Source organism: Rattus norvegicus, chromosome 10 (assembly GCF_021556685.1).
Source record: "Rattus norvegicus strain SHRSP/BbbUtx chromosome 10, alternate assembly SHRSP_T2T, whole genome shotgun sequence".
Lineage (NCBI taxonomy): Eukaryota > Metazoa > Chordata > Mammalia > Rodentia > Muridae > Rattus > Rattus norvegicus.
The window spans coordinates 96,231,473-96,248,442 of record NC_141543.1 but is presented as its reverse complement, the minus strand read 5'-3'; the positions used below and the strand labels follow the sequence as shown (position 1 = coordinate 96,248,442).

The 16,970-nt window shown below is 41.0% G+C and overlaps 1 protein-coding gene across 1 annotated transcript in view; it reads right to left on the bottom strand.

Moving 5' to 3' along the window:
* The window catches only part of Efcab3 (EF-hand calcium binding domain 3), a 506,364-nt gene that overhangs the window by 133,280 nt on the left and 356,114 nt on the right, over positions 1-16,970 (bottom strand). The window contains exons 124-128 of the mRNA XM_087572380.1: positions 11,604-11,708; positions 10,744-10,794; positions 9,634-9,735; positions 1,399-1,452; positions 279-383 (exon numbers count right to left, since the gene is read on the bottom strand). Coding sequence (XP_087428506.1) covers positions 279-383; positions 1,399-1,452; positions 9,634-9,735; positions 10,744-10,794; positions 11,604-11,708 — 417 coding nt within the window. The remainder of the gene's footprint in view (positions 1-278; positions 384-1,398; positions 1,453-9,633; positions 9,736-10,743; positions 10,795-11,603; positions 11,709-16,970) is intronic.

Sequence of the window (16,970 nt, the reverse complement as noted above, 5' to 3'; positions counted from 1 at the left end):
TATTTCACTTTTTGTCCCTTTATTCTCGTTTCCTTCTCCACCTCTACTTGCTTGCCCTCCCTCTATTCCTTCTACCCCTCCCCCTTTAAAAAACAAATCCAGTAAAGAACTTTGGTAGCTGAAAGATTTTATGATTTTTAAATTAAAATCTAATGAGAGTTTATTGGTTATCATCATTAGGTTTTAATAGTTTTCAAGCATTTTTAGTTCGGGGATTTCTTTACAGAGACGGAAAATCAAACTACCTAACAAGCCCAAATGCCACTCACGATGCTTACCATCCACTGGCAACATCTTTTTCAAGTTTTCTATTTCGTTAGGATTGAGTTTAATGCCATAGCTTCTCAGAATGTCTTGAAGTTTGCTGGCATCAACTTTCTGGCCTTTGACACAAAAAGGAAAAAAATGGTTGATGTGTGGTAATTTTTGGATCCCGAATAACGAAAATGCTGGCCCAGACTCATCCTCCCGTTCATCTTCTTATACATTCCCAAGTAAGGCAAACATATGTCTTGATTCTTGATTAAGAGGGAGCGTGGTCTTCTGAACCTGTTGGCCAAAAGGCATCCTAACCCAGAAGAAAATCGCAATCTGGAATGGGCCACTGAGTCAGGCCTTCCTGGTCTTCCTCCATTGCTGCTAGATATGATTATGACTAAAGCGGCTCGACTCACTTTAACCCTCTGAAATATCGTCATCATCATCACCACCACCACCGTCACCACCATCATCATAATATTGATATTTATGTAGTTTCTAAGCAAGAGCCAGTTAATCTAAAAGCTCACGGGACCTAGAGGTGGCGAGCGAGAGTGGCTGAGGTAAGGTAGAGGACAAGCCTTGGCAAAAGAGGGACAGGATGGGAGGGGCGGAAAGAAGCCAGAACCAGTATGGATGCTCAAGCCTGTGAGTCCAGCATGTGGGAGGCCGAGGAACAGAGATCTCAAGTCTGAGACTGCCCTGCCACTACACAGTTAGTTCAAGGTCATCCTGGGTTACATAGCAAGATTCTGTCTCAAGACAATTGAAAGAGATGGAGAGAGAGAGAGACAGAGGGAGGAAGGAGACGAGGGAGGGAAGGAGGGAGCGAATATAACCACAGTGCTGCTAGACCTCTTGGCTCACGAATAGCTGATCCGAGGCCTCCACTAAAACCCTAGAAGAATAAGCACGCTTTTGTCAGAAACCACAAAAAAAATATATATTTTGTTTATTAAATATCAGCGTCACTCTGTATGGCTGAACTCTACATCGAAGTTAAAGGTGTAAGAAAAGTTGGATATGAAAAAATTCATTGTAAATATCTTAAGGATGAGCACTAATAAACTTATTATGGAATGTGGGGGGGTGGGGTGGGGATCCAAGCACGGCACAAAAAACGTCTTAGTGATGTCCTACCTGTGAAGAGTTTGGCTTCGTTTATTACCCTTTTGATATCCGCTTTCTGGTTTTCTGAAAGACATAAACAGATCGGACAGGAGTGTGACACGGACACCATGAACACGACGTTGAGCCGAGGAGTCAGTTTGCTCAAATGCAAACCTGCTCAAGGAAATACAGGTTTTTGTCCTGTTCTTCACGAGGGTGAAGAGGAAAAATGGAACCCAAAGTAGTAACAGTGAACAAACTCCTGCCCGGGGGGGGGACCGGCCTGCCCCACACCCGAGGAAACTGTAGGTGCAGACTGAAATAATCATCTATGGCAAACAAAGCAGTTTGAACAGAAACCTTATTAAATAAGCTAGGATTCACAGCGAATCTGAAACCTTCAATAAAACTCTAACAATCACTGCTATTCACCATTCCAGAACACGCACACACAAATGATCACACCCTAAGCCAGTGGTGCTCAACCTTCCTCATGCTGAGACCCTTTTATACAGTTTCCTCGTGCTGTGGTGGCCCCCAACCATAACATTTATTTCCATTGCTATTTCATAACCGTAGTTTTGCTATTGTTATGAACTGTAATATAAATATCTAAGATGCAGGATATCTGATATGCGACCCCCCAAAGGGTTGCAACCTACAGTTTGAGGGCCACTGGCCTAAATGTACTTTGCAACCTGATTTAGTTTTCTGGTGTTTACAAACAGCACATTGGAGAAAATGTCTTTATTTTTAATACTTTTTATGCATGCGTATTGACCATACTCAGTTTTACAGGTTTTTAGTTAAAAATATTGATTTTTAAATTTATTTTTAAATGAAACCAAGTAAAGCAAAATTGTCTTTCACGTACAGGGAGAGAAAATAAGGGCACAAGAATAATTACTTTAGAAAGCACTCAGTATCCTTACTATTTAGAGAAATTTAAGTTGAAGGCATTTTGGGATAGGATCTTCACACCCTGAGAGCAGGGGCTGGGGTAGTTAGCTTAGTAGTAAAGTCTTCACCTAGTGCAGATGTGAACCTGGTTTTGCTCCCCAGTATCACCGCTCCCCGCCCCTCCCCCAATCCGATAAGGAGGGGAAGAGAAGTAGAACTCTTTTTTTTTTTTTTTTTTTTTTTTATTAACTTGAGTATTTCTTATATACATTTCGAGTGTTATTCCCTTTCCCGGTTTCCGGGCAAACATCCCCCTCCCCCCTCCCCTTCCTTATGGGTGTTCCCCTCCCAACCCTCCCACCATTGCCGCCCTCCCCCCATAGACTAGTTCACTGGGGGTTCAGTCTTAGCAGGACCCAGGGCTTCCCCTTCCACTGGTGCTCTTACTAGTATATTCATTGCTACCTATGGGGTCAGAGTCCAGGGTCAGTCCATGTATAGTCTTTAGGTAGTGGCTTAGTCCCTGGCGGCTCTGGTTGCTTGGCATTGTTGTTCATATGGGGTCTCGAGCCCCTTCAAGCTCTTCCAGTTCTTTCTCTGATTCCTTCAATAGGGGACCTATTCTCAGTTCAGTGGTTTGCTGCTGGCATTCGCCTCTGTATTTGCTGTATTCTGGCTGTGTCTCTCAGGAGCGATCTACATCCGGCTCCTGTCGGTCTGCACTTCTTTGCTTCATCCATCTAGTCCAATTGGGTGGCTGTATATGTATGGGCCAAATGTGGGACAGGCTCTGAATGGGTGTTCCTTCAGTCTCTGTTTTAATCTTTGCCTCTCCCTTCCCTGCCAAGGGTATTCTTTTTCCTCATTTAAAGAAGGAGTGAAGCATTCACATTTTGATCATCCGTCTTGAGTTTCGTTTGTTCTAGCGATCTAGGGTAATTCAAGCATTTGGGCTAATAGCCACTTATCAATGAGTGCATACCATGTATGTCTTTCTGTGATTGGGTTAGTTCACTCAGGATGATATTTTCCAGTTCCAACCATTTGCCTACGAATTTCATAAACTCGTTGTTTTTGATAGCTGAGTAATATTCCATTGTGTAGATGTACCACATTTTCTGTATCCATTCCTCTGTTGAAGGGCATCTGGGTTCTTTCCATTTTCTGGCTATTATAAATAAGGCTGCAATGAACATAGTGGAGCACGTGTCTCTTTTATATGTTGAGGCATCTTTTGGGTATATGCCCAAGAGAGGTATAGCTGGATCCTCAGGCAGTTCAATGTCCAATTTTCTGAGGAACCTCCAGACTGATTTCCAGAATGGTTTTACCAGTCTGCAATCCCACCAACAATGGAGGAGTGTTCCTCTTTCTCCACATCCTCGCCAGCATCTGCTGTCACCTGAGTTTTTGATCTTAGCCAATCGCACTGGTGTGAGGTGAAATCTCAGGGTTGTTTTGATTTGCATTTCCCTTATGACTAAAGATGTTGAACATTTCTTTAGGTTTTTCTCAGCCATTCGGCATTCCTCAGCTGTGAATTCTTTGTTTAGCTCTGAACCCCATTTTTTAATAGGGTTATTTGTTTCCCTGCGGTCTAACTTCTTGAGTTCTTTGTATATTTTGGATATAAGGCCTCTATCTGTTGTAGGGTTGGTAAAGATCTTTTCCCAATCTGTTGGTTGCCGTTTTGTCCTAACCACAGTGTCCTTTGCCTTACAGAAGCTTTGCAGTTTTATGAGATCCCATTTGTCAATTCTTGATCTTAGAGCATAAGCCATTGGTGTTTTGTTCAGGAAATTTTTTCCAGTGCCCATGTGTTCCAGATGCTTCCCTAGTTTTTCTTCTATTAGTTTGAGTGTGTCTGGTTTGATGTGGAGGTCCTTGATCCACTTGGACTTAAGCTTTGTACAGGGTGATAAGCATGGATCGATCTGCATTCTTCTACATGTTGCCCTCCAGTTGAACCAGCACCATTTGCTGAAAATGCTATCTTTTTTCCAATGGATGGTTTTGGCTCCTTTGTCAAAAATCAAGTGACCATAGGTGTGTGGGTTCATTTCTGGGTCTTCAATTCTATTCCATTGGTCTATCTGTCTGTCTCTGTACCAATACCATGCAGTTTTTATCACTATTGCTCTGTAATACTGCTTGAGTTCAGGGATAGTGATTCCCCCTGAAGTCCTTTTATTGTTGAGGATAGTTTTAGCTATCCTGGGTTTTTTGTTATTCCAGATGAATTTGCAAATTGTTCTGTCTAACTCTTTGAAGAATTGGATTGGTATTTTGATGGGGATTGCATTGAATCTGTAGATCGCTTTTGGTAAAATGGCCATTTTTACTATATTAATCCTGCCAATCCATGAGCATGGGAGATCTTTCCATCTTCTGAGGTCTTCTTCAATTTCTTTCTTCAGTGTCTTGAAGTTCTTATTGTACAGATCTTTTACTTGCTTGGTTAAAGTCACACCGAGGTACTTTATATTATTTGGGTCTATTATGAAGGGTGTCGTTTCCCTAATTTCTTTCTCGGCTTGTTTCTCTTTTGTATAGAGGAAGGCAACTGATTTATTTGAGTTAATTTTATACCCAGCCACTTTGCTGAAGTTGTTTATCAGCTTTAGTAGTTCTCTGGTGGAACTTTTGGGATCACTTAAATATACTATCATGTCATCTGCAAATAGTGATATTTTGACCTCTTCTTTTCCGATCTGTATCCCTTTGATCTCCTTTTGTTGTCTGATTGCTCTGGCTAGAACTTCAAGAACTATATTGAATAAGTAGGGAGAGAGTGGGCAGCCTTGTCTAGTCCCTGATTTTAGTGGGATTGCTTCAAGTTTCTCTCCATTTAGTTTAATGTTAGCAACTGGTTTGCTGTATATGGCTTTTACTATGTTTAGGTATGGGCCTTGAATTCCTATTCTTTCCAGGACTTTTATCATGAAGGGGTGTTGAATTTTGTCAAATGCTTTCTCAGCATCTAATGAAATGATCATGTGGTTCTGTTCTTTCAGTTTGTTTATATAATGGATCACGTTGATGGTTTTCCGTATATTAAACCATCCCTGCATGCCTGGGATGAAGCCTACTTGATCATGGTGGATGATTGTTTTGATGTGCTCTTGAATTCGGTTTGCCAGAATTTTATTGAGTATTTTTGCGTCGATATTCATAAGGGAAATTGGTCTGAAGTTCTCTTTCTTTGTTGTGTCTTTGTGTGGTTTAGGTATAAGAGTAATTGTAGCTTCGTAGAAGGAATTTGGTAGGGCTCCATCTGTTTCAATTTTGTGGAATAGTTTGGATAATATTGGTATGAGGTCTTCTATGAAGGTTTGATAGAATTCTGCACTAAACCCATCTGGACCTGGGCTCTTTTTGGTTGGGAGACCTTTAATGACTGCTTCTATTTCCTTAGGAGTTATGGGGTTGTTTAACTGGTTTATCTGTTCCTGATTTAACTTTGATACCTGGTATCTGTCTAGGAAATTGTCCATTTCCTGAAGATTTTCAAATTTTGTTGAATATAGGTTTTTATAGTAAGATCTGATGATTTTTTGAATTTCCTCTGAATCTGTAGTTATGTCTCCCTTTTCATTTCTGATTTTGTTAATTTGGACGCACTCTCTGTGTCCTCTCGTTAGTCTGGCTAAGGGTTTATCTATCTTGTTGATTTTCTCAAAGAACCAACTTTTGGTTCTGTTGATTCTTTCTATGGTCCTTTTTGTTTCTAATTTACACAATATCTTTCTACAAATCCAGCACTACAAAGGATAATAAATGGTAAAGCCCAACACAAGGAGGCAAGCTATACCCTAGAAGAAGCAAGAAACTAATCGTCTTGGCAACAAAACAAAGAGAATGAAAGCACACAAACATAACCTTACATCCAAATATGAATATAACGGGAAGCAATAATCACTATTCCTTAATATCTCTCAATATCAATGGCCTCAACTCCCCAATAAAAAGACATAGATTAACAAACTGGATACGCAACGAGGACCCTGCATTCTGCTGCCTACAGGAAACACACCTCAGAGACAAAGACAGACACTACCTCAGAGTGAAAGGCTGGAAAACAACTTTCCAAGCAAATGGTCAGAAGAAGCAAGCTGGAGTAGCCATTCTAATATCAAATAAAATCAATTTCCAACTAAAAGTCATCAAAAAAGATAAGGAAGGACACTTCATATTCATCAAAGGAAAAATCCACCAAGATGAACTCTCAATCCTAAATATCTATGCCCCAAATACAAGGGCACCTACATACGTAAAAGAAACCTTACTAAAGCTCAAAACACACATTGCACCTCACACAATAATAGTGGGAGATTTCAACACCCCACTCTCATCAATGGACAGATCATGGAAACAGAAATTAAACAGTGATGTCGACAGACTAAGAGAAGTCATGAGCCAAATGGACTTAACGGATATTTATAGAACATTCTATCCTAAAGCAAAAGGATATACCTTCTTCTCAGCTCCTCATGGTACTTTCTCCAAAATTGACCATATAATTGGTCAAAAAACGGGCCTCAACAGGTACAAAAAGATAGAAATAATCCCATGCGTGCTATCAGACCACCACGGCCTAAAACTGGTCTTCAATAACAATAAGGGAAGAATGCCCACATATACGTGGAAATTGAACAATGCTCTACTCAATGATAACCTGGTCAAGGAAGAAATAAAGAAAGAAATTAAAAACTTTTTAGAATTTAATGAAAATGAGGATACAACATACTCAAACTTATGGGACACAATGAAAGCTGTGCTAAGAGGAAAACTCATAGCGCTGAGTGCCTGCAGAAAGAAACAGGAGAAGTAGAACTCTTAAGCATTGTTGAGACGTATGCCTGTTTGGAAAACATCTGTCAACTTCTTAGAAAACCGAAGACCAGGGCACAGTATTTCTACTGAGACATTTACCCGAAGGAAAAGGAAGCACACGTCCACACTCTCTGTATAGTGTCCGCGGCAGCTTCACACATGATAGAGAAGTGTGTAACACTTCTCTCTCGTCCCACATGCAACCTCTGAGTTGGGGCCGATACATTCCTCACCAAGAAGCTGCACTGACTGTAATACAGTCTTGCAACCCCTCTGAAGATAACATTTGGTGAGGGCAGAGCCGTGTGACTTCGCGGTCACGTGCTCACATCGTATAAAGGATGCAGTTTTTGCCTTCCTGTCTGTTCGGGTGCTTTAACGTGGCTCTCAGCCTCGTGCTGTGGGGGAAGCACAAACTAGATGATGCAAGGAAACCCCGCCGGGCATCTGCTTGGAGAGAAACAGATCCTGTTTCAATCCAAACCCAATGGCTAGCACTAACCCCTACACGGGACCCACGAACTTTAGATGGTTCCAAAGCCGATTCCAGATGTTACAAGTCAGAAGAAGCCAAACCCACCCAGTCACATCCGATTCCCCACCTAATGAATTTCTAATTACAAAAAAAGCAAAGGCAGTTGCTTTGTGCTGCTAGTTCTTGGAGTCATTATCCTGTAGTATTGGAAAGCAGCAAGATAGGCTTTCTAGAAGAACACACGCTGTGTGATTTTGCTACACGATGTCCTGGTTAAGCAAAGCTAATTGGGGGGGGGGATCAGTTGCTTTTGTGTTTGGGTGGAGGAGGTTTAGGATGGGGTCTGAGGAAGACTCATGCACAAGAGCCAATGCTGTCTTGACAGATGCTAAGACTGCAGGTTCGAGCACTCAGCCAAACTCGGCAACCGCACTGTTCTGGTCTGTATCAGTAATCTCATTCAATGTAATAAAAGCTTTAGTTGAAATGTCAGACTCAATAAAAAAAAAGCATTCCAACTATATGCTGCTTATAAAACTTACTCTTTGAACACAAGGAAAAGGCAAGATAAAGACAGGCTTGCAAGCAAGTTGGTAATGTTGGTAACACAAAGTACTCTTCTTTAAAAACTATTATTTATTTAATATGTGAGCGCTCTGCTGTATGTACACCTGCATGCCAGGAGAGGGCGTCAGATTCCTTTATAGATGATCAGAAAAGACCAAGGGGTTGCTGGGAATCAAACTTAGGTCCTCTGGAAGGGCAGCAGGTGCTCTTAACCTCTGAGCCATCACACCAGTCCCATGGATAAAGTATTCTTTAAAGCAAGACATATCACTAGAAGTAAAGGGGAAAAAAACACCCTAAACTTCCTAATAAGTGGATTGATTGAAACAAAATATGAAATTCCCAGTTCACATGTACTAAAGTTGTTCAGACAAATAAACGGAAAGTACATGTATGAATGTATGCATGCATGAAGCACGAGTGGCATGGGTCTGAGATCCACTTGGGGGTTTGAAAAACTTCGTATGTACAGCAAAACCACTGCAGTTCACATCATATACTCTTAGTCCGTGCCAAGGCATTTCCAACAGCTTTCATTGCTGCTGTGTGGCCTGCCTACGCATAAGGTGCAGAGCACCCACTGTGCGCAGAAGCAGGGCTACTCCTCGGTGAAACTACCTCCACGATGCCCACTCAGAATCCCTCAGGCTTGTTACGTGTGAGTTTGAGTTCTACTTGGCCTTCGGAAATCTTTTACCATCTCCATGTTTTTACAACCCCCACACCCATTTGCATTCCCTCTAATAGGGTCATGACCCACGCTTAGGGAGCTGTGCTTCAAACTGTCCGCCATGGACTTTCTCTGAGGGACCCAGCTCAAAAGTAAGGGATGGGAGTTCCAAATTAGGAGGCTGCTTGCCCAATAGGTTTGCTTCAGTGAGACTAAGAGAATAAACACTGAGGCCGTCCGCTCAGAAGCTGGCCAAGGAGGAGATTGAAATTTGAGTGTCACCTATATCTTTACCTTACCTGAGAAAAGATTGGGGCCAGATGCCCTGGTGCACACCTCTAATCCCAGCACTGGGAGGCAGAGGCAGGTGGGTCTCTGTAAATTCCAGACTAGCCTGGTCTACACAGTGACCCTGTCTCAAAATGAAACGAAAAAGAGTAAAACTGAGCCAGGTTGGAGGAAGTTGGGGGGGGGGAGCATGTCGGGGGAGCACTTAAAATCCTCTAAAAGGTGCTTGAAGCTGGCCAGAGGTAGGGTGTGCTCTTCCCTTGTGCTCACCACAAGTTTTCAAAATGCATTTTTTTTGTTTTTTTTGTTTTGTTTTTGTTTTTGTTTTTTGTTTTTTGTTTTTTTGTTTTTGGTTCTTTTTTTCGGAGCTGGGGACCGAACCCAGGGCCTTGCGCTTCCTAGGTAAGCGCTCTACCACTGAGCTAAATCCCCAGCCCCTCAAAATGCGTTTTTGATGCTCTGTAAGTACAGATTAAAACAAGCTTTTATGATTAGCCTTTTCCGATTGCTCAATAATAGTAAAAATTCTCACCATCAAGTTTCAGGTTTCTTTTGAGATCGTCAAACTCCTTTTGAGTGAGATTTAGCCCCAGGTTTCCCAGAAGTGTGTCCACTTTACTGGGATCGACCTTCCCTTTTTGTGGAAAGAGAGAAGCAAACAAAGGTTATTGTCCCTCAAGTGTGGAGAAAGCTTACAATTCCTCAGGATTAGGGCCTCTTGTTTCTATTGAAAAATCAGGGACCAATGAGAACAGTTATTGGCAGAATCTAAGACAGCTTGTCGATCTAATCGTTGTGAAGAGACCTACTTCTGAAAACTGGGGGTGACAAAGTTACAGGAAGGTGACAGTCCGCCCACTGTTTCTAATTAATCTTGCTTTGCTTTTGTTGTATTTATAATTAACTTTTAGCATATTAAGGATGCTGGGATTCGAGTCCCACTTGGAAGCAGCTTACTTAAAATTTTACTTTTAAGTAAGTAAAAGTGTCAGTGGTAGTCAGATGGCATATATGAATCAGAGAGCGTGATCCTGGCACGCGAGGGTCTCCTGGCCCAGCTTCCCAAGGGTGCGGTGGTGGGTCTCCCCGCCCAGCTTCCCAGGGGTGCGATGGTGGGTCTCCCAGCCCAGCTTCCCAGGGGTGTGGTGGTGGGTCTCCCCGCCCAGCTTCCCAGGGGTGCGGTGGTGGGTCTCCCCGCCCAGCTTCCCAGGGGTCTCATTACTCTTATGTCCCTCCATATTCATCTTTCATGGAGCCTTCATAATATTTTTACTTTTTCACTTTTGGCATGAATGTCAGATTAACAGACTCTGACACTCAGTTTACTCAGGGTATGGTAATTCTCCCTATTTTTATTGCTGTGAAACCTGGATTTTTATTTCTTCCTCTGTCAAAGCCTGAAAAAAACTGCATGAGGGCACAGTCTTCCCAAGATACACAGAAAGAAATTACTGCTAAAATATAGTTGGATGTATTATGTATATAAATATATTTAAATACATTATATTAAATGTATTTAAACATATTATATATACTATAAAATATAGTATGGATGTGTGTGGTCATCTGAGCTCTAGGTGGAACATTCACGGTTTAATCACAAGGTCTCAGAATCACCCGCTCGACTCCGTGTCCCTCTTACCTTTAAGAAGTCTTATGCTGTCCAGCAACCTTCCCAGATAGACCTTTCCATCTGTAGGAAGAAGAACCTGTTCAGATCACAGAAGGGCAGCACGGAGCTTCAAAACCGGTCATTTTACAAAGACTTTCTTTGTAAAGTGTTCAGGGCTTTTCTGATTTCCCAATAAATAATGAAGCTATATGGACTGTGTGGAATCTTCTAACTTTATTGACACGTCACAACGCGTGTTTGTGGTACTTTCTCAGTTTCCTAGTAGATCTCCCTCTAACTTCTTGTTTTCTCACATACTGTTGGCTAAATATTAGACGGTTCAGTAGAATAAAAATAAAAATACAATTGAACTTATGCAATAGTAGAATTATCTGATAGTGTATAGTGTATTACTATATAATAATCTAGTGAATATAGGGATTAAAAAGCATTAATACTCTTTTAGTATCCCTTACCCAGCCATCCGGAAACACAAGTTCTTTGGCCTTTCCTTGATTTGAAGTTACTTCAACATACAGAATGAGAGGCCATGAGGATGGTTGCAAATTTAAAAATAAGATGTATGTTTCTGATTTTGCTTATCCACCTGGGCTGAGAGTAGTTTTGTATAATGTTTTTGGCTGATTGTGATCTATCATAGGAAGTCACGTGGGCTTGCCCACTTGTGGTAGTACCTCGGCACTCGGACAGTTTCGTGTATTGAGTTTTGGATATGTGTATGGGCTGGCCAGGCTGTGAACTCACTTAAGACTATATATACACAGGTCACTCATTATTATTTGGCAAGCAAGCAGACAGACACTTGTAGACTTTTCTACAGTTTAACAGTAAGCCGCTCTTGTGCATTTTTTTTTGGTCAAAGTACCTACCATCAACGGGCACGCTGCTCACTAGTTTAGAGATCTCTGAGTCAGAAAGCTCTATTCCCATGTCTCCAAGAACCTTATCCACATTGTCGACATCGACTTCGCTCCCTACAGATAAAAATGGTAACATGTGGAAGAACTATTTAATTATCACAGATGACATGAGATCTTGCACTCAATGCATAATAAAGGTCTTATTTGGGCATGTCTAGTTCTGGCAGAAAATGGAAGTGTTGGCTTCGACCCTGGTAAGAAAGATAAGAATAGCAAAGTATTTTGTAATAGACTGCGGCAATTTCTGCTTGTGAGAGCTTACCAGCAGGCAATACATTTTTTCTTTATTATTATTATTGTTATTATTATTATTACTATAGTAGGAGTTACTTGTTTTTTTACTAAATGCACTTGAATGACTTATAAAAGCTCCTCACAAGATTACAGGGCTTGCTAAAAGTATGGAACCACACAGTGTGGTCAAAATATTGGTAAGTCAAAGTTGAGGTCTAGGAAACTAGACCAACGCCATTTCATGTAAGAACAGAATGGTTTGCATACACCTGCCAGTCTCCTGCAAATGGATGTACAGCATATCCAAACGTATGGGCTATAACAGAAGAAGTCCCAAGGGAAACTTATAGCAAAAAATGTCCATATTAAGAAGGAGGAAAGATTTCAAATAAACAACCTAAATTTATATCTCAAGAAACTAGAAAAAGAAGAAACAAACACTACCTTAGCAGAAGGAAATAAATATCATAAAGGAACAAATATGGCATAAAGAAGAAAACCAATATAAAATTCAACGAAATTAAAAATTGTTGAAATGAGGTGTTGGGATAATTTTTGTGCACTGTGTAAACGTTGTCTTTGTATTATTCAAATGTTGGTTTCTGTGCCAGCAAAGAGTTGAGTACAGGCCAGACTTTGGTATTGTTAATTGTATTGGATCATCACCTGCCTTAGCATTTTGTAAACATGTGCCACCCTCATCTTCTGCTTGGTTTAATAAAGAGCTGACATCCTGTAGCCAAGGTAGAAGAGGAAAGGGGAGACTTCTGGGCAGAGATAGAAACTATGGGAAGAATTGAGAGCTGAGGGATTTACCAGCCAGACATGGGAAGATATATACTGGGACTTAATGAAAGGTATTGGGCCACTTGGCAAACATGGACTAGAATAAATGTGTTAATTAAGTTATACAAGCTAGTTAGGAAATTAGCGCCTAAGCTTTCACAAATATTAACAAGCCTCTGTGTCATTATTGGGAGCTGGCAAGTCGAGACGGTCTGACAATAATGGGGGAAGATGATGGCTTAGGGATATCTGCTCACCCTATTTTTCCATGAACCAAACAAAACATCAGGTGTGTGGACACAGGGAGGGTTAAGTGGTGTGGAAAGGCCTAGTGTACAAGAGTAAATGGCGGACAGAGATTAGCTTCAATCCAGAAATAAGGCCTCGCCTTGTAAAACAAACAATAGTTATTTGGGAAGGAGAGAGAGCCACAATCCTAAAATCTTGGGAAAGAATAAATTTCATGGACAGAAGAGATGAACGAAAGAGAAGTGGAAGAACAAAGGGTAACGCCCATCAACCACAAAAGAATACTCACAGGAATTGGCAGAAGCTTCTCAACAGTACCTAGGTGTAAGCGCTCTTAGGTCTTTAATTAAAAGATGCAAACTGTCTGGAAGGCCAGCAGTACGAGAGCTGCTTCTTTCTGGAAGGAGCACAGTCTATGGTAATGATACAGCCTGAAGTGTATTAAATGACGGGCTCTATTGGTAGTGATACGGCCTGAAGTGTATTAAATGACGGGCTCTAAAGGCAACACTCACATCTGACACAGACTTCAAGCCAACATTAGAAAAAAATTCACTATATTCTAATAATCCACCACGATGCGATGACAGTAAGTACATTAGGGATTTCATAAAGGAAATAATACTGATATACAGGGACTAACAGTCCATATACAATAATTCTGGAGCAGTTCAATACCTCATTACTATCACTAAATAGATCATTCAGTCAAATATCTATTACCACGTTGGTAGATAGAATGAACAAGATCGGACACTAATGAAATAACAACAACAAAAATCCAAACCAAACCAACAACAAACAATACATGGACCAACGGAGCAAATGGTTCTTTGAGAAGCTAAACAAGACTTAAAAACTCTAATTTGAATTGACCAAAACACATAGAGAGAAGGCCCAAATTAACAAAATTAGGGGTGAAATAGATACGTAATGAAACCACTACTGGACTCTGGATGATCAATATGGAATATTGAGAAAAACTGCACTGGAGTACGTGGGAAAACTTCTAGAAGCACACGACTGACTGAAGTTGAGCTATGAATATAAACCAGCCATGTAGATCAACAGGCAGCAAGCAATGTGGTTGAAGCAGTGAGCTTCCTTACAAGAAAACTCCAAGATGAAAAGCTCTTGAGCTCAATCAGATCCTTAGAGAAGGACCAATATGATGGCTTCTTAAACTATCCTAGAAAATAAAAGTAAAAACTATCTTAGAAAATAAAACTGAACATTTCTAAGCTCATCCCGTGAATACAATTATAACCCGGTTCTTATACCAGAAAGAAATATAATAATGGTAACATCCAAAAGAAGGTTATGTATCGATTTCCTGGATGAACAGATATAAAATCCTCTATGCCATACTTTCAATAACATAGTAAAAGATCATATACCATGTTCAAGTTTATTTAATTCCAGGAGAGCCAGCATGGTTCAACACATGTGGCCTGTAGAACACAGCATGGTATATACATAGAATAAGGGCGAAAATCATGTGGTCACCTAAATAGACACAGAAAAAGCCTCTGACAAAATTCCACATTCAGAAGAGAAAGGAGTGAAGGGGAGGAGGGGATGGGGCAGGGCTGGGAGAAGAGGGAGGAGAAACTGTGGCTAGGATATTAAAAAAAATAAAGAAAACGGAGAAAAAAATCCTTATTTCTTCATGACAAAAATTCTGGGAAAAGTTGAAAACTCTGGGAAAAGCCCAAGCTATGTACGACAAACCAATAACTAATATCATACCCAATAAGGAAGAACTGAAAACCTAAAATTAAAGTGAGACAGAGGTGTCTGCTCTCACAACTCACCCTTACTGAGGTGCTGAGAATGGCTGCTGGGGTCCATGCAGGAGGAACACCGAAACAACTCTAGAACTCATGGCATGTGGCCTACTGGTTAGCACATTCACGATGGGTGAACCTTGGAGAGGCAGAGATCCGAGGTCTCTGTGTCCCGAGAACTCCATGCTCTTACAGAGCACAGCTCTGCTTGTTGCCCTCGAGCTCATCGAGTCACCCCTAATCTGAGTTGTATGAAAACTCTATAGTTTTCACATAGTTTCCCCTCGTGGGGAAGAGCCATTGGCACTTAAAGTAATAGGGACTAAACTTTTTCAAGCATTGCTGCTGGGGCAGATTAATGATTCAATTACCACCCTTAGAAAGAATTTGGGAGATATAACTTGTTAGTGAAGTTAAGATGTTTTTGCTGGTGGCTTTGATGTAGAAAATCTTAGGGAACAATTTAGGAAATTCAGAAAGGCACACTCTTGATACTTGAGCTCGGGATTTTTGGAGGTCAGGGAACAAGGACAGTGGCAGCCCAACTAGAAATGGCTGACGTGCCCTCTCTAGCGAAAGCTGATCAAAGTGATTAATTTCTTATACCCCTCTTTGCCCTCAGTTTCCTGATACAGTCTAATAAAAAATCATTAATGAGTACATGTTCATAAGGATTTAAAGTAGAAATGACTGATTGGTTTGTGTGTGTGTGTGTGTGTGTGTGTGTGTGTGTGTGTGTGTGTGTGTTCCCTAACCCTTTTTGTAGGCCCCAGAGAGTTTCTTGCTGGACTCAAGGAGCTTCTTACTGCCCCCAGAGAATCAAGCTTTGTTCCCTCAGAGAAAAGTCTACTGACTTTAGGCCCTGCCTCAGTTTACCTGTTGTGTCAGAGCTGGTCTTTGACAGTTAGAGAAATAAAGCAAGAAAAAGAAATAAGGGATATAAACAGAGAAGGAAGGTGTCAAATTATCCATGTTTTCAGATGACACGAGCCTACTTAAAGGAGCTGAAAGACTCTACTAAAAGACCATGGTGGGGGGTGTGTGCTAAAGACCATTAGTCATCAGTAGCATGCAAATTATGTAGCCTTTCCTATGTATCAATAAGAAAGAAACCAAGAAAGCAGTCTTATATCAGCCTCGAAATCAAGCACTCACGTGTAAATGCCATCACAAGTGAACCTTTATAAAGGCACCGAAGAATGAAACCAAAGGCACAAAGGCACAAAGATGGGAAGAGAGCCCACGTATATAGATTGGCAGCGCTGGTGACACTATAATGGCCATACTACTAAACATGATGTATAGATTCCTGTTAGCATCATTATGGTGTTTTTCACAGAAAACTAGGAAAACCAATGTCAAATGCACATAGATAAGCCAAAGACCCCAGATACAAGACCATTCTTGAGTGAAAGTAGCAATGAAGGAGATACCTTAATATCTGATCTGAAACTACTACAGAGACATAATAGGATAAAACAGCCTTGCAGTGGCAAAGAACCAGCTGGGTGACAAGTGGAATGGAGCAAAAGACCCAGATAAGCCCACCTAGTTACAGTCATTGGACCTTACAAGGTGTCAATAACATGCAGTGGGAAAAGACGGCCTCCTCAAGTGCTAAGGAGAGAATTGGACATGCAGCTGTGGGAGATGGAAACTAGATCTCCAGCCCTCACCTGCATAAAAATCAACTCAGAATGGATCAAGGACCTTAACGGAGACCTGGAGCTTTGGAGCTTTTAAAGGTCAAAGGACAATACTTGCAGATCGAGGCATATGTAATGACTAAGTTAGGCTGTGCCTACTTGGGAAGTGAAAGCAAGACACGATGAATTGGCTTTCACTAAATTAGAAAATGCTGTACAAATCATAGTAAAAGGATAAGATTTGCAGAAGGGGAGGAAATCTTTGACATATATTCATCTTGCCGGTTATTAATACACAGAATTTAAGAAGAACTTAAATATCAACAGACCAAACAATCTAGTTGATAAATATGCAAATAGACCAAGCAGATGTCTTTTTTCACAGTTGCATTCTGAGCCGATTTAATTGCACAGAAAGTTGAAATCACAAGCCCTCCAGTTTTCCAGGGCGACACACCTGTCCGCTTACCTACTTATAATAGTCAAGCTACAGAATCAGCTCAAAGAGCATCAACATGTGAATGGAGAAAACGGGTGGTTAATTCCGTCACAGAGAATAACATTGTGTTACTTGCAGGAGCATGAATAGAACTGGGGATCCTTAGTGAACTAAG